Below are 27,763 nucleotides of genomic sequence, written 5' to 3'. Positions count from 1 at the left end.
ATGGGGATAATCACACGTAAAAGCACTGATATGATAAAAGTTCAATGTAGGTATGTAAAACATTCATTTTATTGTAGGTAGCTTTTCTTATGTTTGTCAACATGAGTGCTGCTTTTTCATGCTTTTCCTTATTAGAAAATTCCTCATTTATATGTAGATTGTCTGTTTTGAGAAACTTTGTTCCTTTCAGCATGTTAGCTTATATTTGATAGTCAAAATTGGTATAAATCTGAAATTTAAAGAAATGGAAAGTTCTTTGTAACATGTTTTATTTGATTTTACTTTCTGGAAATCTGTGTCTAAGGAGTAATTGTGTGTTATTAACATCTTTTTATGGAAAACATATACATAAAATACCTTTTTCAGTTAGACTTCACATGTGGACTTTAATTGACACTAAAAGAACACTTCCAGTTGGTAACAAGCTTTACCTGAATCAGGACAGTGGATGGCAGGACAGCCTACATGTATATGTTTTTGACACAGGTAAATAAACAAAAGTGTACCTATATGTAGGTTTGCCAGGTTTGTTTTTTTAGCTCGACTATCTCTGTAATTACTTGATGGATTTGATTCAAACTTGAAATACTTATTTCTCATCATCATCCACATCATCTGATATAAGGGCCATAACTCTGGCACCAATATTTCATGAATTATCTCCCCTTTTCACTTAGATTTTCAGGTTATAGTTTTGATGCACTTTCACTCTATCTCTGTTATTACTGAATGGACTTGATTCAAACTTAAAATAGTTGTTCAGCATCATCACCCACATCATATGACACAAGATGCATAACTCTGGCACAATTTTTCATGAATTATTCCCCTTTTTACTTAGAATTTCAGGTTTATGCACTTTCACTCTATCTCTGTTATTACTAAATGGATCTGATTCAAACTTAAACAGTTGTTCAACATCATTACCCTTATCATATGACACAAGGTGCATAACTCTGGGACCAATTTTTCATGAATTATTTCCCTTTTTACTTAGAATTTTAGGTTAAAGTTTTGATGCACTTTCACTCTGTCTCTGTTATTTCTGAATGGATTTGATTCAAACTTAAAATAGTTGTTCAACATCATCACCCATATCGTATGATGCAAGGTGCATAACTCTGGCACCAATTTTTTATTAATTATTCCCCCTTTTTACTTAGAATTTTAGGTTAAAGTTTTGATGCACTTTCACTCTGTCTCTGTTATTACTGAATGGATTTGATTCAAACTGAAAATAGTTGTTCAACATCATCACCCACACCATATGACACAAGGTGCATAACTCTGGCACCAATATTTAATGAATTATGCCCCTTTTTGCTTAGGATATACTTATATAGTGTTTTGATACATTTTATCTTTACCTCTCTTATTACTTTAAGATGATATTTTTGACATAGACTCAGGCTATTGTGCAATATCTTCATCCACAATTGGAGTCATTAAACACTCCAGTGACAGCTCTAGTTTCCTCAAATGTTCCCAGTTTCACTATCCAGCATCGAAATAGTCGAGCGCGCTGTCTCCTGTGACAGTTCTTGTTTAGCAAAACTGTAGCTAAGTTATTTTACTATGCAAGGCTATTTGGACTGGCAGCAGGACTGACCAGATTTAGTAAAACTGTAAATAGGCTACTTCACTGATGCTGAACCTAACTGTATGAAAGTAATTCTCGCGAACAAGGAGTTGATGGCATATCCAGACACGATTTAATGTGTTTTGATGATCTTTATTTTAAGTTAACTTTATGAACATTTTCACTAGATAGTACACAAGTTGCAGGGAAATAACATAAAGTTTTTAAACTATTTTCAGAGAACAATACATGGTACGAGTTAGAGGGTGAAGGTAACAAACCAAGTGCAAGAGACAAGTTACAGGGATCTGTAGTGGACTCGTGTATATACTATATTGGAGGGTTTGGACCACAATTTACAGGAGATGAGGAAGACTGGGAAAAGTGAGTTAGATTTTACGGCGAACCGACACAAAAAGGCCATGTAAGATTGTAGGCGTAACAAAAAATAATCATTTGTTTGATCATAATATGATAAGGAAGTGAACAACCACTAGCTAGATATCATCACTCCAGTTCAGGTGACATGAGGTCTTCTTTTGTTCACCACAAACTTGCATAATTGTATTCATATACTTGGTTGTTTTAATTAAAACATGGATTTAAGTTTATGTTGTGTTTAGTCGCCAAATTTGCATTAAGTTTATAAACATAGTTATAAGGCATACAATGTAGTATTGCATATCTGCATGTTGTGAAAATAATTGCTTTCTGGAAAGCCTAGAACTATTTTCAGTGATGTTGTTAGGATGGTCTTAAGAACTGGCAGATTTTTCTAACTTAGTATACATTTTGACACTGGTAGCAGCAGCCACTAATAAACCTCTCATAAACATCTTGATGGATCTTGATCAGCTTTGTCTGCAACATCATGTTAAAGTTTTCTCCTAGATTTGTTGAAATGGTTCTACTTGGTCCCTTTTAGGGAATACCAGAGCTAAAAACAGAGAAAAAAAATATATTGAAGGTTGGTAACACACTTTTGGGGAGTCACACCAAAATACTAGAAAAAAAAACATTTAAATAACTTTTATTAAAATGAACGTTCACCAAACTTTAGAGACAGGGACAGATGGTCAAAGTCCTCTTCACGTGAAAGACTTCAGCCCGTTGTATAATTTGGTTTGTTTGGATTATATTACCTCAGAGACTGGTCACAGTCCTTACATTTGCCAGTCATAGTCTCTTTATGCCCCCCTTCGAAGAAGGTGGGATATATTGTTTAGCAGATGGTCGGTCGGTCGGTCGGTCGGAATGTAGACCAATCCGTTTCCGGATGATAACTCAAGAACGCTTGGGCCTAGGATGATGAAAGTTGATAGGGAGGTTGGTCATCACCAGCAGATGACCCCTATTGATTTTGAGGTCTGTATGTCAAAGGTCAAGGTCACAGTGACCCTTAATAGTAAAACGGTTTCCGGATGATAACTCAAGAACGCTTGGGCCTAGGATCATGAAAGTTGTTAGGGAGATTGGTCATGATCAGCAGATGACCCCTATTGATTTTGAGGTCAGTATGTTAAAGGTCAAGGTCACAGTGACCCTGAACAGTTAAACGGTTTCCGGATGATAACTCAAGAACGCATAAGCCTAGGATTACAATTGTTGATGGGAAGGTTGGTCATGACCAGGAGATGACCCCTATTGATTTTGAGGTCAGTATGTCAAAGGTCAAGGTCACAGTGACCAGAAACAGTAAAATGGTTTCCGGACAGTAACTCAAGAATGCTTGGGCCTAGTGTCAGGAAAATTGATAGTTAGGTTGGTCATGATCAGCAGATGACCTCTAATGATTTTTAAGTCAAAGGTCAAGGTCACATTGGCCAGGAACAGTTAACAGTTTCTGATCTTCTTGTCCAAAACCACAGAGCCTAGGGCTTTGATATTTGGTATGAAGCATCATCTAGTGGTCCTCTACCAAGGTGATTAAAATTATTTCCCTGGGGTCTAATATGGCCCCGCCCCGGGGGTCACATGGTTTATATAGACATATAGGGAAAAACCTTGAAAAACCTCTTGTCCAAAACCACAGGGCCTAGGGCTTTGATATTTTGTATGTGACATCATCTAGTGGTCTTCTACTAAGATTGTTCAAATGATCCCCCTAGGGTCAAATATGGCCCCGCCCCGGGGGTCACACGGTTTACATAGACATATAGGGGAAAACTTTGAAAATCGTCTTGTCCAAACCACAAAGACTAGGGCTTTGATATTTGTAATGTAGCATCATCTAGTGATTCTCTACCAAGTTTGTTCAAATTATCCCTCTAGGGTCAAATATGGCCCCGCCCCGGGGGTCACACGGTTTACATAGACTTATATAGGGGAAAACTTTGAAAATCGTCTTATCCAAACCACAAAGACTAGGGCTTTGATATTTGTAATGTAGCATCATCTAGTGATTCTCTACCAAGTTTGTTCAAATTATCCCCCTAGGGTCAAATATGGCCCAGCCCTGGGGGTCACATGGTTCATATAGACTTATATAGGGAAAAACTTTTAAAATCTTCTTGTCAATACCTACAACATTTAAATTTTGACCACATGTATAGTTTTGAGTGGCAAGATGAACCTTGACATGAGTTGACCTTGATTTTGACCTAGTGACCTACTTTCACATTTCTGTAGCTACAGCCTTCAAATTTGGACCACATGCATAGTTTTGTGCACCGAAAAAAATTTTGACATTGACCTTTTGACCTACTTTCACATTTTTGAAGGTGCAGGCTTCAAATTTGGATCACATGCATAGTTTTGTGTTCTGAAATGAAATTTGACCTTGATTTTGACCTAGTGACCTACTTTCACATTTCTCAAGCTACAGCCTTCAAATTTGGACGACTTGCATAGTTTTGTGTACCAAAAACATTTTGACCTTGACATTGACCTTGTGACCTACTTTCACATTTTTGTAGGTACAGGCTTCAAATTTGGACCACATGCATAGTTTAGTGTACCGAAATGAACTTTGACCTTGAGATTGACCTAGTGACCTACTTTCACATTTCTGATTGTACAGACTTCAGATTTTGGACCGCATGCATATTTTTGTGTTTTGAATTGAAATTTGACATTGATTTTTACCTGCTACCTACTTTAACATTTCTCAAGCTGCAGCCTCCAAATTTGAAGCATATGCATATTTTTGTCTACCGAAATGAACTTTGACCTTGATATTGATCTAGTGACCTACTTCCACATTTCTCAAGCCACAGCTTTCAAATTTGGACCACATACACATTATTTTGTACCGAAATGAAATTTGACCTTGATTTTGACCGTGAGCTAGTCTTGAAATTTGGAACATTCAAAAAGGGTTCAGTGGATGGCACCATGATCACTTTGTTATCTCTTGCTAGGTTAAAGGTCAAGGTCAGATTAAACCAGAATGGTAGAACTTTTGTTTACAGTGAGCATATAATTTCTGTTCCTTGTGCAATTACTGAATGCATCAAGGGGGGCATTTCGTGTTCGACGAGCTCTTGTCTTACATATTTTCGTGTCGCTAGAGCTGTAGGTCTGTCAGTCCTTCCATCGACCACTCAGTTTCTGGATGATAACTCAAGAATGCTTGGCCCTAGGAGCATGGAAGTTGATAGGAAGGTTGGTCATGACCAGCAAATGACTCGTATTGATTTTGATATCTGTAGGTCAAAGGTCAAGGTCACAGTGACCTGGAACGGTTAAATGGTTTCCTGACGATGACTTGAGATTACGAAACTTAAAAGGGAGATTGGTCATGACCAGCTGATGACCCCTTTTGATTTTGAGAACATTAGGTCAAAGGTCAAGATTTCATTGACCTTGAACAATAGAATTTTTTTATGTCCCCGGCATCTACTGATGTGGGAGGCATATAGTGATTGTCCTGTCCGTTAGTCCGTCCGTACGAGGTTAACCAAATTGGACCGTTTCATCTAGCATCAATACCCCTTACTAGAATGACTTGATATTAATGCAGATGTAAACTGTGACCATTCCTCATCTTCAAACATCACCTGACCTCAGTTTGACCTTGACCTTGACCTCGTTTTGGACTTAGGTGCAAAATCTATCGACAAGGATGCCAACGGGGGCATCAAGCGTTAAATGAACGTAGCTCCTTGTTTTGCCAAATATCTAGGAAATGCTTTGGTCTAAGATTTAATACGGAAGCCACTTATGACTGGTAAATGGCCCAAAACTCTTGATTTGAGGTTAGTATGTCAAACATACAGTGCACAATGCATCAGCAGAGACATTTCGTGTTGTACGAACTCCTGTTTACGGTAAGTTACTTTCCTTCATAGTTATTACATGGTTAACTTCTGCTGCTGCTGAATGTAAGTACAGTCAGATATTCAACAGCTTGCAATCCATAAATGAAAGCTCTCTGACTAGGAAATATGAATATATAAAAAATAAAGTTTTTTTAACCAGAAACTCATTACCAGACAATTAGCTTGTCTTCTCCAGAGATAGTTCAGAATGAACTACAGTGTATTATACTATAATATTCTGTTTATTTTGATAGAATCTAGTATACATATGTACAGACATTTAACCATATGAAGATATTACACGTGAACAGTTCATGAATACTGGGAGATTTCCTTACAGTTTACAATAACGGTAGTATGTAGGAACAGTACATTTAGTATTTGCATTATTGTGAAATCAATTCAATTATTGGCATAAAATATCACGATTTGGGTAAAAAAAATGGATATTTTAGCATGAGACATGAAATTCTTTGATTTCAATGATTAAAGATACATGCCTAGATTTATGCCAACCTTTTTTTGGGAAATTTAGAAAAGAACTTTAGGTCGTTATTCCACCTGCGTGCAACATATTTTTTTTAAATATTTACAAACTTTTTATCTACAATAACACTCTTAATAAAAAGAAATATTTGTAGAAAAATCTCAGAAGTGTCAAGTCAAATTATTTACATTTGACAACATTTAGAAGGAACCTAGCTGTGCTTTGTGTTATATACATTAAAATATCTATTTGAACAGTACTAAAAAGTTAATACACCATTACAGTTTATTTTGAAAAGATTCTGATGTTTATCTGGAGGCATGCCCCATATAAGATAGAATAAATAGGAGTATTCTTTTTTGTCAAGGATTGACTCAGATAAAAAGTCAACAAAATTTAGTCCCGCATGAATATGAATTATTTTACAGTATACATTTGTAAAACTGTTGATGAGTCTTGTTCTAGTTATGACAGTTTGAAGACCTGGAGAAAGTTGTCATGTTTGTCTTGTCCAGTACAACAGCTGAAGTACAGTCTGTTTGTTTCAGCACACCAACAGACAGCACGGGGACGATTGAGGTCCTTCAACACAACCTTTCCTGTAGAACAGTCACCTGCTATCTCTTCTATAACATTTCTCTGTCTGCCACACACAAAAACAGTACCATCATCTGACAGTGTTATACTTTGAGGCTCAGTCATACCTCCATAACTACCAATCACCTCACCCTGCCAGTTTAACCTTGTAATTTTTTTCATTTTCCAGTCAGATACATAGATAGAATCAGTGTTAGTGGTAACATGTATTGGCTTGCTGAAAATATTTCCTCCTCTGACTGTTGTCAGTATAGTACCATTGATATCAAGAATTTGAAGTTTTGCAGGATCAAGAAATGACACAACAAGTTTCCCCTGACAGCAACTTATACCATAACATTCTCCATCAACCTTCAGAGTTTGTTTCTTCTTGAGTTTGTTTGAGGAGACTGATATAAACTGAATATTTTGTTTTTCAGGAAGTGTGACAGCAAGTTCTGTACTGGTAACTGAGATGACTTTACTTGGCCCAGTATCTAGTTGTAATTGATCAGTAACAGATAGACTGCGGGTATCCACCATTTTTACAGCTCTGTTAATGTAGTCAGTGATGATAAGTAGATCAGGAGTAAGGAGAGTCATTCCTGTTATCCAGCATCTGTTTTTATCTTTTGATGTTTTTACACAGATTTCACCCTGATGTGAAGTTTGTCTGGATTTTATATCAACAGCTGGAGGAGGACTTGGTTGTTTTAATGATTTCTCTGTGAATGTACCCAGTGACCTCTCCTTGTCAAGCAGGGTTGCTATTGATTTATCTGGCATAAAGTTGTACTCCTTGACATCATACGCTGCTGACTGATGGACACGTTTCTCGTGATCTTTGATCATTTGCTCAGCAAGTTTCAGCTCCATGAACAGTTTGTCTGCTTGTTTGGTTTTGTTGAGTAGTTTTATGGAGTCAGATGATGTCTTCAGAGACTTGATAACATCATCACAAGTTGTTTCTACTGTCTTCAGGTTCTTGTTATTTTCTTGTTGGATAGCTTTTGCTGCATCTTCAGCTTGTCTTTCTAATTCATCTAGTCTTTGGTTTATTTCTTTCCGAAACTTTTTTATATCAGCCAATACATCTGTCAGAGAACTGTTGGACTTTGCTGTAATTATCTTCATATCTTTTGATTTGTTGCAACATTGCTCAGTAACGGTATCCATAGCTTTCAAGATATCTCGATGTTCTTTACTATTAATGACCTGGCCAGAAATATCGGGGATGTAGTTGACTTTGCAAGATGTACTTGTGTGTTCAAGAGTAACGCATACACTGCAGAGTAAAGCTTCATGGTTCTGGCAGTAGAACTTGATCATTTCTTTCGTATGTTTAGGGCACGGTTTTATCAGGTTGTCAGGCTGGCTTGGATGAACAGAGGCTGAAGACATGGTTTGTGGCATGCTGTATTTATCTAGAAGGGTATGATGCCTTGAAAGGGTATGTCTCTTGTGAAGTGTAAAGCAGGTCTCACACAGGTGTTCCTTGCAGTCAACACAGTAACCATGGGCAGGGAGTCGAGGACCATCATGGTCACAAGGCTGACAGTACAATACTATGTCTTCATCAGAGCCAATAGTTGACAAGGAAAAATGTTTCGATATCTTTTTACCGGGAACAGCCATTTCTAAACTGAAATGTAAAATAAACAAGACTGACAGTAAACTTTACGGTCTTTATCAGAGCCCATTATTGAGGATGTAAAATTTTGGAACATCTTTCTACCAGGAACAGCTGTGTGAAATAAACATTTTCCATGTACATGTACTGCAGAGTTATGTACCTTTCAACATAGACAAAATCTGTATATTGGCATTATTAGCAATTATTTGAATATTGTTGTCCAAACTTCTTCCACAATTTTAAATGGATTCTAATGAAACTTTATGCACATGATTAACGTGAAATGTAGATGTGTGTGATTTTTGTGCCCCCCCATGAGTGGTGGGGGCATATAGATTTGGTCTTGTCCGTGCGTCCGTCCGTCTGTCCGTGCGTCCGTCCATCCATCCGTCCGTCCATCCGTCCGAAGTTCATGACACGCCTAGCTCATAAAGTATTTGATATAAATTCATGAAACCTTGCATGAGTCTTTATCATGATATGAACTTGCGCACCTCCTATTTTTCGTCTGGCTCCGCCCCCTATTTTTAGAGTTATGGCCCCTGAAATAGTCAAAAGTGCACATTATCAGCTTGTGACGCGCCTAGCTCAAAAACTATTTGATATAGATTCATGAAACCTTGCATGTGTATTAATCATGATATGAACTTGCGCACCTCCTATTTTTCATTTTGGTCCGCCCCCTATTTTCAGAGTTATGGCCCCTGAAATAGTCAAAAATGCACATTTTCACCTTGTGACACGCCTAGCTCAAAAAGTATTTCATATAAATTGATGAAACCTTGCATGAGTCTTTATCATGATATGAACTTGCGCACCTCCTATTTTTGTACCCCCCGACAACAAAGTTGTAAGTGGGGGTATACTGGTTTCAGGTTGTCTGTCTGTCTGTCTGTCCGTCTGTCTGTCTGTCCATCTGGCCGTCTGTCCGTAGACGCAATCTTGTGCGCACCATCTCTCCTTATCCCCTTGACAGAATTTAATGAAACTTCACACAAGTGATCAGTACCAACAGTAGTTGTGCATGGGGCATGTTAGGTTCTTTTAGAAAAAAAATTTGCAGAGTTATGGGACTTTGTTTTTTTGTTACTATACTATATACATAGACACAATCTTGTGCGCACCATCTCTCCTCATCCCCTTGACACAGTTTAATGAAACTTCACACAAGTGATCAGTACCAACAGTACTTGTGCATGGGGCATGTTAGGTTCTTTTAGAAAAATAATTTGCAGAGTTATGGGACTTTGTTTTTTTGTTACTATACTATATACATAGACACAATCTTGTGCGCACCATCTCTCCTCATCCCCTTGACACAATTTAATGAAACTTCACACAAGTGATCAGTAACAACAGTAGTTGTGCATGGGGCATGTTAGGTTCTTTCAGAAAATTTTTTTGCAGAGTTATGGGACTTTGTTTTTTTGTTACTATACTATATACATAGACACAATCTTGTGCGCACCATCTCTCCTCATCCCCTTGACACAATTTAATGAAACTTCACACAAGTGATCAGTAACAACAGTAGTTGTGCATGGGTCATGTTAGGTTCTTTCAGCTACAAAAATTGCACAGTTATGGGACTTTGTTTCTTGTTAACATACTATGTACATACAGTCTGCATATGCAATCTTGTGCGTGCCTAATCTACCAAACCCTTACACACAATTTAATGAAACTTCACACAAGTGATCAGTACCAACCCTAGCTGTGCATGGTGCATGTTACATTCTTTTAGATAAATATTCTGCATAGTTATGGGACTTTGTTTTTTGTTACTATACTGTATACATACAGTCTATATACATACAGTCCACATAATTATGCAATCTTGTGTGCGTCAAATTGCAATGTACTGTGTCAGTGCATGCCGGGGGTACATTCATCACCTTTAGTGATAGCTCTAGTTCATCTGGCTCCACCCCCTATTTTTAGAGTTATGGCCCCTGAAATAGTCAAAAATGCATATTTTCACCTTGTGACACGCCTAGCTCAAAAAGTATTAGATATAGATTCATGAAACCTTGCATGTATATTAATCATGATATGAACTTGCGCACCTCCTATTTTTCATTTGGGTCCGCCCCCTATTTTCAGAGTTATGGCCCCTGAAATAGTCAAAAATGCACATTTTCACCTTGTGACACGCCTAGCTCAAAAAGTATTTCATATAAATTGATGAAACCTTGCATGATTCTTTATCATGATATGAACTTGGGCACCTCCTATTTTTCATTTGGCTCTGCCCCCTATTTTTAGCTCACCAGAGCACAAAGTGCTCAGGGTGAGCTATTGTGATCGCTCACCGTCCGGCGTCCGGCCGTCCGTCCGTCGTCCGTCCGTCCGTCCACACTTTCCTTTAAACAACATCTCCTCCTAAACCAACAGGCCAATTTTGATGAAACTTCACAGGGATGTTCCTTGGATGGTCTTCTCTTAAAAATTGTTCAAAGAATTGAATTCCATGCAGAACTCTGGTTGCCATGGCAACCGAAAGGAAAAACTTTAAAAATCTTCTTCTCAAAAACCAGAAGCCCTAGAGCTTAGATATTTGGTGTGAAGCATTGCCTAGTGGACCTCTACCACGTTTGTTCAAATCATGACCCCGGGGTCAAAATTGACCCCGCCCCAGGGGTCACTTGATTTTACATAGAAAAATCTTAAAAAATCTTCTTCTTGAAAACCAGAAGCCCTAGACCTTAGATATTTGACATGTAGCATTGCCTAATGGACCTCTACTAAAGTTGTTCAAATCATGACCCCAGGGTCAAAATTGACCCTGCCCCAGGGGTCACTTGATTTTACATAGGAAAATCTTGAAAAAAATTTCTAAAAATAAAGCAGAAGGCCTAGGTCTTAGATATTTCACGTGTAGCATTGCCTAGTGGACCTCTACAAAATTTATTCAAATCAGACCCCCGGGGTCACTTGATTTTACATAGGAAAACCTTAAAAAATCTTCTTCTCAAAAAGCAGAAGCTCTAGAGCTTAGATATTTGACATGTAGCATTGCCTAGTGGACCTCTACTAAAGTTGTTCAAATCATGACCCCCGGGGTCAAAATTGACCCCGCCCTAGGGGTCGCTTGATTTTACATATGAAAATCTTCAAAAATTTTCTTAAAATAAACCAGAAGGCCTAGAGCTTAGATATTTCACATGTAGCATTGCATAGTGGACCTCTACAACATTTGTTCAAATCATGACCCCAGGGTCAAAATTGACCCGCCCAGGGGTCACTTGATTTTACATAGGAAAATCTTCAAAAAATTTCTAAAAATAAACCAGAAGGCCTAGGTCTTAGATATTTGACATGTAGTATTGCCTAGTAGACCTCTACAAAATTTCTTCAAGTCATGACCCGGGGTCAAATTGGCCCCGCCCCATGGGGTTACTTGATTGTACATAGAAAAATCTTCAATATTTTCTAAAAATAAACCAGAAGGCCTAGAGCTTAGATATTCAACATGTAGCATTGCTTAGTGGACCTCTACAAAATTTGTTCAAATATTGACCCCCTCAGGGTCAAATTGACCCAGCCCCAGGGGTTACTTTATTGTACATAGGGAAATCTTCATAAATTTGCTTAAAATAAACCAGAAGGCCTAGATCTTAGATATTCGATATGTAACATTGCCTAGTCGACTTCTACAAACTTTGTTCAAATCATGACCCCCGGGGTAAAATTGGCCCCGCCCCATGGGGTTACTTGATTGTACATCGGAAAAATTTCCAAAAAATTTCTAAAAATCATCAGTTTGACATTTGAAACATATTACTCTGGTGAGCGATCCAGGGTCATCATGACCCTCTTGTTAAGATACAGCCTTGAAATTTTGATGACATACACAGTTTTGCACACAAATCGTAAAACTGAATTTCATTGACCATGAACATGTGACCTACTGACTTTCTTAATATTTTATCATCAGTTTGACATTTGAAACATGTAGCTCATATTACTCAGGTGAGCGATCCAGGGTCATCATGACCCTCTTGTTTGAGTTATGGCCCCTGAAATAGTCAAAAATGCACATTTTCACCTTGTGACGCGCCTAGCTCAAAAAGTATTTGATATAGATTCATGAAACCTTGCATGTATATTAATCATGATAAGAACTTGCGCACCTCCTATTTTTCTTTGGGTCTGCCTCCTATTTTTTGAGTTATGGCCCCTGAAATAGTAAAAAATGCACATTTTCACCTTGTGACACCCCTAGCTAAAAAAGTATTTCATATAAATTGATGAAACCTTGCATGAGTCTATATCAAGATATGAACTTGCGTACCTCCAATTTTTCGTCTGGCTACGCCCCCTATTTTTAGAGTTATGGCCCCTGAAATAGTCAAAAATGCACATTTTCACCTTGTGACGCGCCTAGCTCAAAAAGTATTTAATATAAATGGTTGAAAACTTGCATAAGTCTTTATCATGATATAAACTTGCACACTTCTAATTTTTTGGCTGGTTCCACCCCTATTTTTAAAGTTATGGCCCCTGAAATAGTAAAAAAATGCACTTTTTCACCTAATTATGTGCCTAGCTCAAAAAGTATTAGATGTAAATTCAGGAAACCTTGCAGGAGTCTTTATCATGATGTGGCCTTGCACTCTTGGCATTCTTCTTGAGAATCTTACTCTTATTACAGAGTTATGGCCCTTGAAATAGCCAGAATAGTGGATTTTTTGTTTGTGATGCTCACAGCTCAAAAAGTATAGGGCCTAGAATAATGAACCCTTTTCATAAAATGTTTGTTGAGGCTATACCCAATTAAGACTGCAAACATTTGAATTATTGCCCCTTATTTGTGACTAATGTACCAGTGGGGGGGGGGGGGGGGCACACCCTGTGTCCTACAGACACATTTTAGTTTTACCTCAACTATGAATAAAGTGCACATGGTGAGCTACTGTCATTGCCCTGTTAACAAGAGTAGTGTTATTAAAAATTCTAGAGAGGACAATTTTTGCCTGATTTTTTTAAACTGTCAATGTTGGCTTCTATGAAGTTCATCAATGGGTCAAATACTAGAACAAAGAATATAAAAACCTCATTAGCAATCTACACACCACATATTTCTTACTGAACTTCATTAAACTTTGTCAGACTGTTTATCTACATTCAAAACTTGTTTTACCTCGAGTATAAAACTAGGTCACTAGATTAGATCAGGGATAACTTGGTTTACACTCAAAATGCCACATTTCCTACCAGATTTACATAAAACAAAGTCAGAATATTTGTCTTAATGAAGTTTTGGACAAACTGGATACCCGTTTTATTTTCGATAAGAAGTAGATCATGTTTGTTACAGTGCATTATTGTCCTCTTATTTCTGATATTGTCAGCACATAATATCATGAAACTTTCGCTTGAGCTAAAATTTCAATCATGTATCTATCAAATTATGAATATAGAATAAAATTATATACCTTTAGAAAAAGTCCTATTCTTGTTTAAAGTTTACAATCCTTTCTATTAATCTTTGAGGTTTATTGTTTTGCTGTTTCTATTGGTGATATCATATCAATTTGCTTCCTTGTCATGTGACACTGATTTAACAGATTTAAGAAAGAAGTTATTTCACGAAATAATAACTTCAGATAAAGTTTTGAAAACGGTATGTATCTGTATTAGGACTTAATTGATCTTTTAAAGGACCAAAAAGTAAAATACAGTTTTCTTTGAATAGTAAGTATTTATCTCTAATTGTTCTTTTTGAATGTCACTGAAGTAAGGCCATACTGAAGTAATTGTTAGATTATCATCCAAGTATTCTTTTAGAAAAAAAAAGGAGCAGGATGCTGAAGGATTAAAATTTTTATTTCTGACAGCTGTATCCTGTATGAAAACATTAAAAAGAAATGACAAACTAAAACTGAAAAAAAAATATATAGGAGTGTTTATGCCAATCAGATAAATGGGTTTTATAAAACATTTACAAAATTGAAAAATTAGTATCTTAACAATAAAAAGTGTCAGAGCAATTAATTTATCATGGCCTAAATAAATATTTGGCTAAAAAGAAGGGAAAACTGAGTTAAGATGTTCATGTTTATATAGTCATATGGATTAAATAACCACTGATACTTGACTGAAATGATGCTAAAATGACTTGAACTTTTATCAAATAATCTAGAAAGAATTGAAAACAAGTAAATTTCTATGTAATTTGATCAGAAGTACTAGTTCCCTTTTTGTGATAATATGTGGTTTAGTTTTCAGTTACTTGTTAGCTCGACTCTAGCTATTCTACTCACCCTGGCTTCGTAGTTGGCGTCAGCATCATACCTTGGATAAAGTTTTGCATGCAAGTACATATAGCTATCAATTTAAGGCATATAGCTTTGAAACTTATTTTTTCTTTTTCTGGGTCAACTACCAACCTCAATTGGTCAAGCCCCTTAACTCTGAAGTGTATTTTTGGCAAATTAGCCCCTTTTGTACTTACTATATCCTTATTAAAGTCTTACATTTAAGTTTCTATCTCCAAACTAATGCAGATATGGAATTGAAACTTCAGAGGTGTCTTCAGGGTTATAAATTTTAAGTTAGTTATAGTCTAAGGCCAATACCTTTGACATGCATTTTGGCCAAAAAATGCTGCCTTAAAGCATCCTTGTTAAAGTTTTACATGCAAATCATATCTGAAATTTCCAAAACTTATGCAGATTCTGGATTGAAACTCTATAGATAGTTTAACTTATAGGGTGATATTCCTGCTTCTGGGACAATAATTTGAATAGTCGAGCATTGGCTGTGTTATGGACTGCTCTTGTTTTCAAAAACAAGTTAGTCCTAGGAAATCTGCCTCCTTCCGTCCACCCATGTTTGGGTTATGCTTCAGTTATATTTGAAAACAATTTAGTCCTAGGATACCCTCAAGCTCACCCTGAAAGGTCAGAAGGGTGCAAGCACATTATTGCATAAGTGCACACACTGCCATTTTCCTGAATTGAGGGGTCATTTATTAGGGAGAATATGATACCTTCAAAATCTTATTTACCGAGGCTGCATTTTGTTGATGTTGATCCTTCAAACGTTCTTTTTATTTTTCAGCTACAAGTAAATGGTCACAACCAATGCAGATGAATCTTGGTGTGCCAACAGCACGTGCAGCACATGGTATGTGCACAGTGGGGCATGACCTTGTTATATTTGGAGGTAGAGATACAGAGAAACGGACGAATGATCTTCATATTTTCAATGTTGGTATGTTACTAGTATGCAAATTATGTCTCCCACCACACAGTGGTGTGGGAGACATATTGATTTACTCCAGTCTGTGTGTCCGTGTGTCTGTCTGTCACAAAGCTTGTACGCACTCTAAGTCGCACATTTCTCATCCGATTTTCACCAAACTTCAACAAAATGTGTCTGCCAATAAGTGCTCGGCCAAGTTCGATAACTAGCCAAATCGGCCTAGGCACTTTGGAATTATGGCCCTTGAATTACCGAAAAATGCTCAAATATTAGGCGCATTCCTGGAGCCAAAAGCACCCCTATACTACTCATGAGTAGTATAGGGGTCCTTTTGGCATGAGTAGTAGAGGGGTCCTTTTGGCTCCAGGAATGCGCATGCAGCCTGAGTAGTATAGGAGTCCTTTTGACTTGATGAATGTGCATGCGCTCTAGTAGGGCAAGTTCGATAATGAGCCAAATCGGTCCAGGCACTTCGGGGTTATGGCCCTTCAATTACCGAAAATCGGCCTTTTTACTCTTGTCCGTGCTCTAAGTCAAACATTTCTCACACGATCATCACCAAACTTTAACAAAATGTGTTTGACCATAGGTCCTCGGCCAAGTTTGATAACTAGCCAAATCGGCCCAGGCACTTTGGAATTATGGCCCTTGAATTACCGAAAATCGGCCTTTTTATTCTCGTACGCGCTATAAGTCCAACATTTCTCACCCGATCTTCACCAAACTTAAACCAAATGTTTTTGACCATAACTCCTCAACCAGGTTCATTAACTAACCAAATCGCCCGAGGCACTCGAGAATTATGGCCCTTGAATTACCCAAAATCGGCCTTTTTACTCTTCAAAGGTATATTTGTAGTGAGTAAACAGTATATAAAGACTGACTTGAAGTTTAGATGATTAGGCAGTTGTGGGAGACATGCGCTTTTCTCAAAAGCAACTCTAGTTGGTATCTTCTAATATCATTGGCTTAAAATTTCACAGTTTACTAAGAAATTTCATTGGTTTGAAAATTTAACAGGCGAGTTATTGTGTTCGCTATATGTCCGACTGTCAACATTTAGCTGGTATATGCGATACAGGCAGTATTTTTCAATTGATCTTTATGAAATTTGGTCAGAATAATTGCCTTGATAAAATCTAGGTCAAGGTCTAATATGGGTAATCAGGGGTCAAAAGCTAGGTTGCGAGGTCAAATAAAAGAAAAACCTTGTGTATGCAATAAGGACTGTATTTTACACTGGATCTTCATAAAATTTAATCAGAATGTTTGTCTGGATGAAATCTAGGTCAAGTTCGAATATGGGTCATCTGGGGCCAAAAACTAGGTCACTAGATCAAATCAAAGAAAAACTGAATGCAATAGGGACTACATTTCAGGCAGGATGTTCATGAAATTTGATCAAAATGTTTGCTTTAATGAAATCTAGGTCAAGCTGAAATATGGGTCATGTTGGGTCAAAAACTAGGTCACCTGGTCATCTGCCTATGCAAAAGGGGTCGCATTTTAAGCAGTATATTCATTAAATTTGAAATCTGATATTCATTAAATTTGATCAAGTTGTTCTCTGGTGACCAACCTAGGACCTAATGGTCCTCTTGTTTAATTTTGAATACATTCCATTCAAAATAATTTCATTCGTCAGGATCAATTTTACATAACATTTATTATGTACACATCAAACATTGGTTTTCTGTTAAATTGATCCTGACTAATGAAATCATTTGCTTCTTAGTAACATCCTTAACTTTTTGCAGGATATATTTCTTTGCCATTCCTCATTACAAACCCATTTGGTGGGGGATACCAATTCATCGAATTTGGTTGTTTGTTTAAATTTAATATTGGGATTTTACTTATTTGTTTGGATTTGATTGCGTGGAATGACACAATTACAAATTTCACAAAAAAAAACAAGTCTTGTTAATAATAATTTCAGAGTATGAATTTGGTACAAAGTAAGTCATCACATATTGGTATTTGTAAAGAAGGTTTGAACTTGACTATAAAAAGAGATTACATACAGCGGATGCAACATTGCTGTTACACTGACAATTGCCAGCAATGTTTCCTCAGGCCACATGTTCACAAAACATTTTTTGGTCTCAAGAGTTTGAGTTTGAAATTTTAATGTCAATTTTACTAATAAAATGTAAAACTTAAATTTCAACTAAGACTGACCATCAATACTGAATAGCTAGTTGAAAGTAGTTATAAACTTAAAAATTATTTTTAAGGTAGTAGAGGTGTAATAACAATGTTTACAAAATGGCATTTGCTTGGTATATTCTTAAAGATGACCGTGTTTCGCACTGCTTTGCAATTTTTTAACAACATTTACCATGCCCTTTTTTCAAAATTTTGTATAACTTATGGTATCTCCTCTAGCTCAAGTAGAGACAAATTTCAAAGTGATGACCACTTTACAAAACGTTCGCAAAGAACTCATTTTACCATTAATTTTAATAAAAGAATCATCAAACTATTGGTAAACAATTATAAAACACAAATTAAAAATATGAATATCATTTTATCTAGGGTTCCTCAAGTACACGGACTTAATGATACAGAATTCTAACTTCAACATAGAAAAAATAAGGTCGAATCCTGTGTTTCTGTTTTGAATTTTGCTTACTTCATTCAAAAATGACCTTGGGACAGACGTAAAACCTACCTAAATTTCTTCCACAATATGTAATCTAAAGAGTGAAAGCAAAATAGAGAACTTTTACCACATGTAACTCAATATTTTTAAAGATGTGTAACTCTACCCCTTCTGTTTAAGTAGTAAATTCAATTTGAACAGCAAGAAATCGCTTATCAAATTACTTTTTTTTCCATTTTTGTACAATAAATCAATCATAAGTCTTGAAAGAAGTAAAAACATACCAGAAAAAAATGGAAAATAAGAGAAAAAAAATTTGGTCCCAGTAGGGCTTGAACCTACGCCCCCTGAGAATTGCAGTAAAAGTGGGTTTATGTTAGGAAGTGAATACTCTTCAAAAAGGAGGTACTCTATTACACCTCTACTACCTTAAACAAGCTATGTAGATATAAATGACAAAGTTTTCTTATCAGACTCAGCTGAGACTGAAAAAATGTTTTGTGAACATGGGTCAGATCCTGATGTTAGGTTATTGTATTGTGCACTTTCCATTTGTAAGCAAGCTTTTAATAAAGAAAAATTCTTGGCTGAGGGAAGAGTGCCAACTTTCTGATTGTTCTGACATTAACTGAAGTTTGGAGTGGAGATATTTCAGTGAAACTTTCTTTAGATGCTCATTAATAATACAAGAGGATTTGGGATAGATTTTAGGGCACTCATCAATTGCAGATATTGTCATTTATCAGTGTCAGTGATATTTATGTCTCCCCCAGGAGACATATTGTTTTTGTCCTGTCCGTCCGTCCGTCTGTCCGTCCGTCCTTCCGTCCGTCCGTCCGTACGTCACACTTCATTTCCGAGCAATAACTGGAGAACCATTTGACCTGGAACCTTCAAACTTCATAGGGTTGTAGGGCTGCTGGAGTAGACGACCCCTATTGTTTTTGGGGTCACTCCATCAAAGGTCAAGGTCACAGGGGCCTGAACATTGAAAACCATTTCCGATCAATAACTAGAGAACCACTTGACCCAGAATGTTGAAACTTCATAGGATGATTGGTCATGAAGAGTAGATGACCCCTATTGATTTTGGGGTCACTCCATCAAAGGTCAAGGTCACAGGGGCCTGAACATTGAAAACCATTTCCGATCAATAACTAGAGAACCACTTGACCCAAAATGTTGAAACTTCATAGGATGATTGGTCATGAAGAGTAGATGACCCCTATTGATTTTGGGGTCACTCCGTCAAAGGTCAAGGTCACAGGGGCCTGAACATTGAAAACCATTTCCAATCAATAACTAGAGAACCACCTGACCCAGAATGTTGAAACTTGATAGGATGATTGGTCATAAAGAATAGATGACCCTTATTAATTATGGGATCACTCCGTCAAAGGTCAAGGTCACAGGGGCCTGAACATTGAAAACCATTTCCGATCAATAACTAGAGAACCACTTGACCCAGAATGTTGAAACTTAATAGGATGATTGGTCATAAAGAGTAGATGACCCCTAACGATTTTGGGGTCACTCTGTGAAAGGTCAAGGTCACAGGGGCCCGCACATTGAAAACCATTTCCGGTCAGTAACTTGAGAACCACTTGACCCAGAATGATGAAACTTTGTAGGATGATTGGTCATGCAGAGTAGATTAACCCTAACGATTTTAGGGTCACCCTGTTAAAGGTCAAGGCCACAGGGGCCTGAACATGGAAAACCATTTCCAATCAATAACTTGAGAACCTCTCAACCCAGAATGTTGAAACTTCATAGGATGATTGTTCATGCAGAGTAAATGACCCTTATTGTTTTTGGGGTCACTCCGTTAAAGGTCAAGGTCACAGGGGCCTAAACATTGATAACCAGTTCCGATCAATAACTTGAGAACCACTTGACCCAGAATGTTGAAACTTCATAGGATGATTGAACATGCAGAGTAGATGACCCCTATTGATTTTGGGGGTCAGTCTATTAAAGGTCAAGGTCACAGTGGCCTGTTCATGTAAAATAATTTTTTGGAAATAACTTGAGAACCACTTGACCTACAATGTTGAAACTTAATAGGATGATTGGACATGCAGAGTAGATGACCCCTATTTATTTTGAGGTCACTTGATCAAAGGTCAGGGTCACAGGAGCCTGAACAGTGACTTGAGAACCACTAGGCCACGAGTGTTGAAATTTAGCGGGATGACTGGACATGCCAAGTAGATGATCCCTATTGCAGCCAACCATCAGTGTCTCTTTGACTTTCGCTCCTGACCCCTATTGACTTCTTGCCTATAGGACTTTGCATTGGGGGAGACATGCGCTTTTTTACAAAAGCATTTTCTAGTTTGTCAATAAAATTCCTTTTCTTTCCTAATAAGTAGCCAGATACATGAAAAAAAAGAACTTTTTTTACAGATACAAGAAAATGGGATCTAGAGATGGAGGTGAAAGGTCAGTGGCCGGCTGCAAGGTCATTTCACACAGCAACAGGTGTTGGTAAAAGAGTGGTTGTTATGGGAGGCAGGGGACAGGATAATAACCATCTTGCTGACTTTCATATATTTGATACTGGTTAGTAAACATACTGTAGATAGAAAAGGCAGGCTATTTTGTGTTTTTATTAGCTCACCTGTCACAAAGTGACAAGGTGAGCTTTTGCGATCGCGCGGTGTCCGTCCGTCTGTGCGTCCGTCCGTAAACTTTTGCTTGTGACCACTCTAGAGGTCACATTTTTCATGGGATCTTTATGAAAGTTGGTCAGAATGTTCATCTTGATGATATCTAGGTCAAGTTCGAAACTGGGTCACGTGCCATCAAAAACTAGGTCAGTAGGTCTAAAAATAGAAAAACCTTGTGACCTCTTTAGAGGCCATATATTTCAAAAGATCTTCATGAAAATTGGTCAGAATGTTCACCTTGATGATTTCTAGGTCAAGTTCGAAACTGGGTCACGTGCCATCAAAAACTAGGTCAGTAGGTCTAAAAATAGAAAAACCTTGTGACCTCTCTAGAGGCCATATATTTCACAAGATCTTCATGAAAATTGGTCAGAACGTTCATCTTGATGATATCTAGGTCAAGTTTGAAACTGGGTGACGTGCCTTCAAAAACTAGGTCAGTAGGTCAAATAATAGAAAAACCTTGTGACCTCTCTAAAGGCCATATTTTTCATGGGATCTGTATGAAAGTCGGTCAGAATGTTCATCTTAATGATTTCTAGGTCAAGTTTGAAACTGGGTCACGTGCCATCAAAAACTAGGTCAGTAAGTCTAAAAATAGAAAAACCTTGTGAACTCTCTAGAGGCCATATATTTCACAAGATCTTCATGAAAATTGGTCAGAACGTTCACCTTGATGATATCTAGGTCAAGTTCGAAACTGGGTCACGTGCCTTTAAAAACTAGGTCAGTAGGTCAAATAATAGAAAAACATTGTGACCTCTCTAAAGGCCATATTTTTCATGGGATCTGTATGAAAGTTGGTCTGAATGTTCATCTTGATGATATCTAGGTCAAGTTCGAAACTGGGTTACGTGCGTTCAAAAACTAGGTCAGTAGGTCTAAAAATAGAAACACCTTGTGACCTCTCTAGAGGCCATATATTTCATGAGATCTTCATGAAAATTGGTCAGAATGTTCACCTTGATGATATCTACGTCAAGTTCGAAAGTGGGTCACGTGCCATCAAAAACTAGGTCAGTAGGTCAAATAATAGAAAAACCTTCTGACCTCTTTAAAGGCCATATTTTTCATGGGATCTGTATGAAAGTTGGTCTGAATGTTCATCTTGATGATATCTAGGTCAAGTTTGAAAGTGGGTCACGTGCCATCAAAAACTAGGTCAGTAGGTCAAATAATAGAAAAACCTTGTGACCTCTCTAGAGGCCATATTTTTCATGGGATCTGTATGAAAGTTGGTCTGAATGTTCATCTTGATGATATCTAGGTCAAGTTCGAAAGTGGGTCACGTGCCATCAAAAACTAGGTCAGTAGGTCAAATAATAGGTCAACCTTGTGACCTCTCTAAAGGCCATATTTTTCAGGGGATCTGTATGAAAATTGGTCTGAATGTTCATCTTGATGATATCTAGGTCAAGTTCGAAACAGGGTCATGTGCGGTCAAAAACTAGGTCAGTAGGTCTAAAATTATTAAAATCTTTTGACCTCTCTAGAGGCCATATTTTTCAATGTATCTTTATGAAAATTGATCTGAATGTTCACCTTGATGATATCTAGTTCAGTTTCGAAACTGGATCACGTGCGGTCAAAACTAGGCCAGTAGATATAAAAATAGAAAAACCCTGTGACCTCTCTGGAGGCCATATTTTTCAGGAGATACTCATGAAAATTAGTGAGAATGTTCACCTTGATGATATCTAGGTAAAGTTCAAAACAGGGTCACATACCTTCGAAAACTAGGTCAGTAGGTCAAATAATAGAAAAAACCTTGTGACCTCTCTAGAGACCATATTTTTCAATGGATCTTCATGAAAATTGGATAGAATTTTTATCTTGATAATATCTAGGTCAAGTTCAAAACTGGGTCACATGAGCTCAAAAACTAGGTCACTATGTCAAATAATAAAAAAAACGACGTCATACTCAAAACTGGGTCATGTGGGAAGAGGTGAGCGATTCAGGACCATCATGGTCCTCTTGTTGGGTGTGTGGATAAGTCAAGGAATATTTTTATTAGTGATTTCAATAACTTATATTTAAATATAATTTTGCCTACTGGTACAGTCCCATACTTTAAATTACATGCTCCTTACCGATGTGGGTTCGATCTTAATCAGGGTGTTGAATGTCTCATGTGAGGAAGCCATCCAATTTACTTACGGAAAGTCAGTGATTCTTTCTGGGTGCCTGCCATGATAAAATGATGCATGGAAGGCCATTTGGGGTCTTCTTACACCATCAAAGTTGGGAAGCAACCATATGACATAACTGTGTCAGTGCAATGTTAAACAAAAAAACCCAAAGAATTCAAATGCTGTCTACTTCATTTACATGTTGGGCCCTCTTGTGGTGAGCTCAACTTAGTCGCAACTTTTGGTGGTTTGATGTATATGCATGCGTCTGTCCGTACGTCCGATTTTGTCCTGACCATAACTTTGACATCCATGGACCAATATTTGGCATGAATGTTTACCTCAATGAGAAGGTGTGTCATGTGCAAACCACATGTTCCTTATCCTATCTCAATGGTTAAGGTCACAGTTGGAGATCAAAGTTCAAATGGAAGTTTGTCCGGAGCATTTCTTCTTCATGCATGGTGGTATTTTGATGTAACTTGGCATGAATGTTTAACGTTATGAGACAAGAGTGTCATGCGCAAGAACCAGGTAGGCATAGGAAATAGAGATCAATATAATTGCACCTTACTAATCCTACCAGGTGTTCTGTATTACAAAAGTGATTCTCATGTGACATTTTGATACAAGCAAAACTGTATTATCTGCACTATAAAATACTTACAAGTATTTCATTTTATTATCGGCTTGTTAAAAGTTATTTTTTCACCATAATTTTAAGTTGACAAAATCATAGGAACCAGGTTTTGAGGGGTAAATAAAATACATATGAATAAATCCTAAATGTTTTTGTTGTGCAAAAAAGTATCATATTGTGGTCTTAAACCGTTTTCATTTTCCACTCATTTGTGTAACTGCAAGGGAAGTAAACTAATAGATATCTCTGCTTATAAGTACTAGCCCAAGGCAAGAGTTGTCATTCTTTGTGGATCACAACTTTAAATTAAATATTTAAACTTCTGTAATTGATATTAACAAAACTATCATAAATTTCACAATTGTGAAACCATTTTTGGTTATGTCAAGGATTTGGAAATCAATATCTAGACTTAATTTAATGTGTTTCTATCATTGAAAATTTTAGGGTCTATCTCTAAATCAGGTCTAAGATCAAGGTCACACTTGACAGCTGGAGGGCTTGACATTCTACCGGTGTGCATACTTGTTTAATATGATGGTTAAGTCTAATGGTTAAATCACTTTTGGGAAAAGGAAAATACTTTTATGCTTATTGTTGGTTTTATACAAATGAATATGGTTGAAACTTCATTTTATATACCTGTCTGAAAGACTGGATGTATTATGGGAACGCCCCGAGCGGGAGGTCGGGTGGCACCCACAAACTGTCCAGAGCATACCTTCTTCATGCATCGAGAGATTTTGATGTAATTTTGTACAAATGCTCATCATCATGAGATAAAATGTTTTGCAAAGAATAAGACCCCTAGGTCTAAGGTCAGGGTCACACTTAGAGGTGAAAGGTCGATACATTGTTTGGAGCATTTCTTCTTCTTACATAGATAAATTATGATGTAACTTGACACAAATTTTCACCACCATGAGATGGAGTGTTATGTGCAAAAACCAGATTCCTAGGTCTAAGCTCAAGGTCTCAGGCAGAGACCAAAGGTCAGATACAAGGATTAATTACTTTTTCCGGAGCATTTCTTCATCATTCATGAAGGGATTTTGATGTAATTTGGCAAAAATGTTCACCACCATGAGACTGAGTGTCATGTGCAAGAACTAGGTCTCATGTTTTAGAATTACTTCCCTTTGTTGTTACTATAAATAGTTTATATTTTAACTGTTTTGTTACTGGCTGTAGGGAAATATCTAGACCACTTTTGGTACAACATGCATGTTACATGTGTCCAATGTTTAGGTGTATTTTGAACTATTTGTACCTGGTGAGGATTTTTGTTGGGACTAAGAATCTTTTTTTTTACAAAGGTTTAACTTCCCTTTGTTATAACAGGCGTATATTGTGACATTCTTGCACTCTTGTTATAAATCAAGTCAATACTGAGCTCCTTACTTTATGACTCTTGGAAAACATTAAAACTTCTTTGCAAGGAAATGTGCTTGTTTTTCACAGTAGAAGGCTAGGGCCTATAAAAGGGCTGTTTTTGACATTGTTATCTGGATTCCCTAATCATCTAAGAATGAAGTTGACTACTTTAATATATTGTAAATAATTTGAAAAATTTGATCAGTGCTATAGCATTAAATCTAACCATTTGAAGTTCAATAGGTACGATTTCATACAGTGAAAACTGGTCTTAGTTGTTTGTGTCTGGTTCCTGCTTTATCCAGATGTCTTCAGAGTTGATTCTATCTTTGTTTGACAGGTTAGTAAAAGAAGGTGGCATTAATAAAACATAATCAATTTAAAAGACTCATTCTTCTCTATTTTACTAAATTTAAACAGCACATACTAGGTCAACACTGATGCTTTGGTCATATTGTACAAGATGTATTCAGCAAATTCATCAATACCAGTGCTTGTGCACTTGATGTTTTAACAATTAAACGAGGTAAAATTTATGCAGTATGAAAGTGTACAAGGCAAATTGTTCATATTGTTGCAGAAACTAAGGAATGGCTACAACCCAATGTGTCTGGGGATATACCAGAAGCAAGGGGGCAGCACTCTGTTGCAGTTGTTGGAGACCAGCTGGTACTGTATGGTGGATCCTCAAAATTTAGTCCAGAAATAATGATGTGCCAAAATTTCCATGGAGATACTTATGTTTTACAAATAGGTAAATGTTGAACTGCTTACATTCAGTTTGTACAGCATATTTATTATCTTGAAGTACCCATTGCTCAGAGAGCTCAATGGAGAGTTATTGTAATTGCCCTTCTTCCATTATAAATGCACTGCAGATTTTAAAATATCTTGAACAGTTTTCTAAAGTCTGTCTCATCTCATTCTGGACCTCAGGTTTGACCTTACATGTAATAATGGAAAAGGATTAAAAGTAATTAGCATGTTTTTGTTAATTATAAAAAAGTCACCATCGAAAATATCAAGGATATTTTCAGCAGTCTTCTGGTTGTTTGAAAGAAGCTTTTTAGTGAAGCATGCACGGACATTATTGAATGCACCAACCAGCATTTGCTCACAATAATTTATTTGGACTGACCGTCTGTATTAGGGCTAAAAACCATTAGTCTTAATCCTTTATGACTTTGACAGTAAACATCGGTAACCCAGTTACTGGAACATAAATGAAAATCAGTGAAACAGTGTGCGTGTACCTCTGCTGAGACTGCTTTCTGCACCTTAATGGCTTAAACATTGGTACACATTTGACTTAAATTTCACTGACATCTAGAAAAGATTCTGTTCTGATTAAGTGAAAAAACAAAAGAACACTTTTTAGCAAAAAGCTGAAAAGGTATAACAGAAATAACTACTTAATCATTTGGAAAATGTGAATTCAGGGACCACATTGAAAGTAAATTCTACAAGTTTTCCTTGAGGTCATAATTCTTTCATGTCTATTAGATCAATTCAACATTAAGTAAACAGATGTTGCAACTTTGAGCAAACCTCCAAATTATGGTTATAAGAATGTAGCCGTCTTAGTGTGGACATCATGTCCTTTTACAACTTGAGTCAGTGGGGGAAAATCTCAAAATTTTGAATTTTAACTTAATTATAGATATTTTCCAAAGATAAAAAACACGCCTATTTTAGATAATTTTACAAACAAATTATACATGTACATAAATTATTGGAGATACAAAATCAGGGGAGGTAGACTTACAAAATAGTATGTTTTAAACACAAAATCTTGATAAAAGACATGGTAACGAAGAAGAGAAACTGTTGTTGCCTCTCCATTAGTCAAATTTTTGACACATTTCTTGAATGATCTTCATGAACTTTTCACAAAATATATATGGCAACAATATACTTAGCAAGTTTGTCCGCTGGCAAAAAAAAAAAAACCCACCATGGCATTGTGAATTTTCATTTACTGGGTAGTGTATTCAGATTTAGAATACATATCATTAAACTTTGAAGGAAGCTGCAACATTATTTATACTGTATTCTATTTGATGGATTCTCTGCTACATTTCAGTGTTGTGAAAATATTCAAAATTGATACAGTACATTAAATTTTATGCATCCTCTTCAACAGTTCAGTGATATGAAAGAATTTTCAATATTTGTTCCCAAAATTTTATTTAAACTTGAAAATGTTACAAATGCTTTAATAATCGATTCTATTGTCCATTTCAGCTGATGTATTGAAAGGCAAGGCAGAGACAGTAGATACTAATGGTACAGGCTCCTGATACCAACACTGATTGTAGTACTCTCATGCCAAGACCATTCATAAAGCAATAAAGATACCTTTACTTGTGAGATTTTTAAGTAGTTGTTAGGGTGATCATAATTTCTTTATACATACACTGTATAATAACTGTGATGACTAAATATTAACAATGAAGTGTTGGTGTAATTTTAGTGTGACAAATAATTCATTTACATCTGCATTTAAAGTACAAAGTAATGGAAGAAAGGAAATATTTGACAAACATACATGATCTAAGTAAAAACGCTGTAGACAAGGTCTTCAAAAGTGATATGAA

The 27,763-nt window shown here is 36.8% G+C and overlaps 1 protein-coding gene across 1 annotated transcript; it reads left to right on the top strand.

Moving 5' to 3' along the window:
- Nucleotides 1-27,545, top strand: LOC123566620 (kelch domain-containing protein 1-like). Its single transcript, XM_053549102.1, has 9 exons — nt 1-46; nt 367-486; nt 1,819-1,963; nt 6,791-6,862; nt 7,342-7,367; nt 15,600-15,752; nt 20,758-20,913; nt 25,747-25,920; nt 27,411-27,545. The coding sequence occupies exons 1-9, from the start codon at nt 1-3 to the stop codon at nt 27,464-27,466; spliced, it is 948 nt and encodes a 315-aa protein (XP_053405077.1). The 3' UTR covers nt 27,467-27,545.
- The last annotated feature ends 218 nt before the right edge of the window (nt 27,546-27,763 follow it).

This window comes from Mercenaria mercenaria, chromosome 8 (genome assembly GCF_021730395.1).
Source record: "Mercenaria mercenaria strain notata chromosome 8, MADL_Memer_1, whole genome shotgun sequence".
NCBI lineage: Eukaryota > Metazoa > Mollusca > Bivalvia > Venerida > Veneridae > Mercenaria > Mercenaria mercenaria.
Note: the sequence above shows the minus strand (reverse complement) of the source record. Positions and strands in the feature narration are given on the sequence as shown.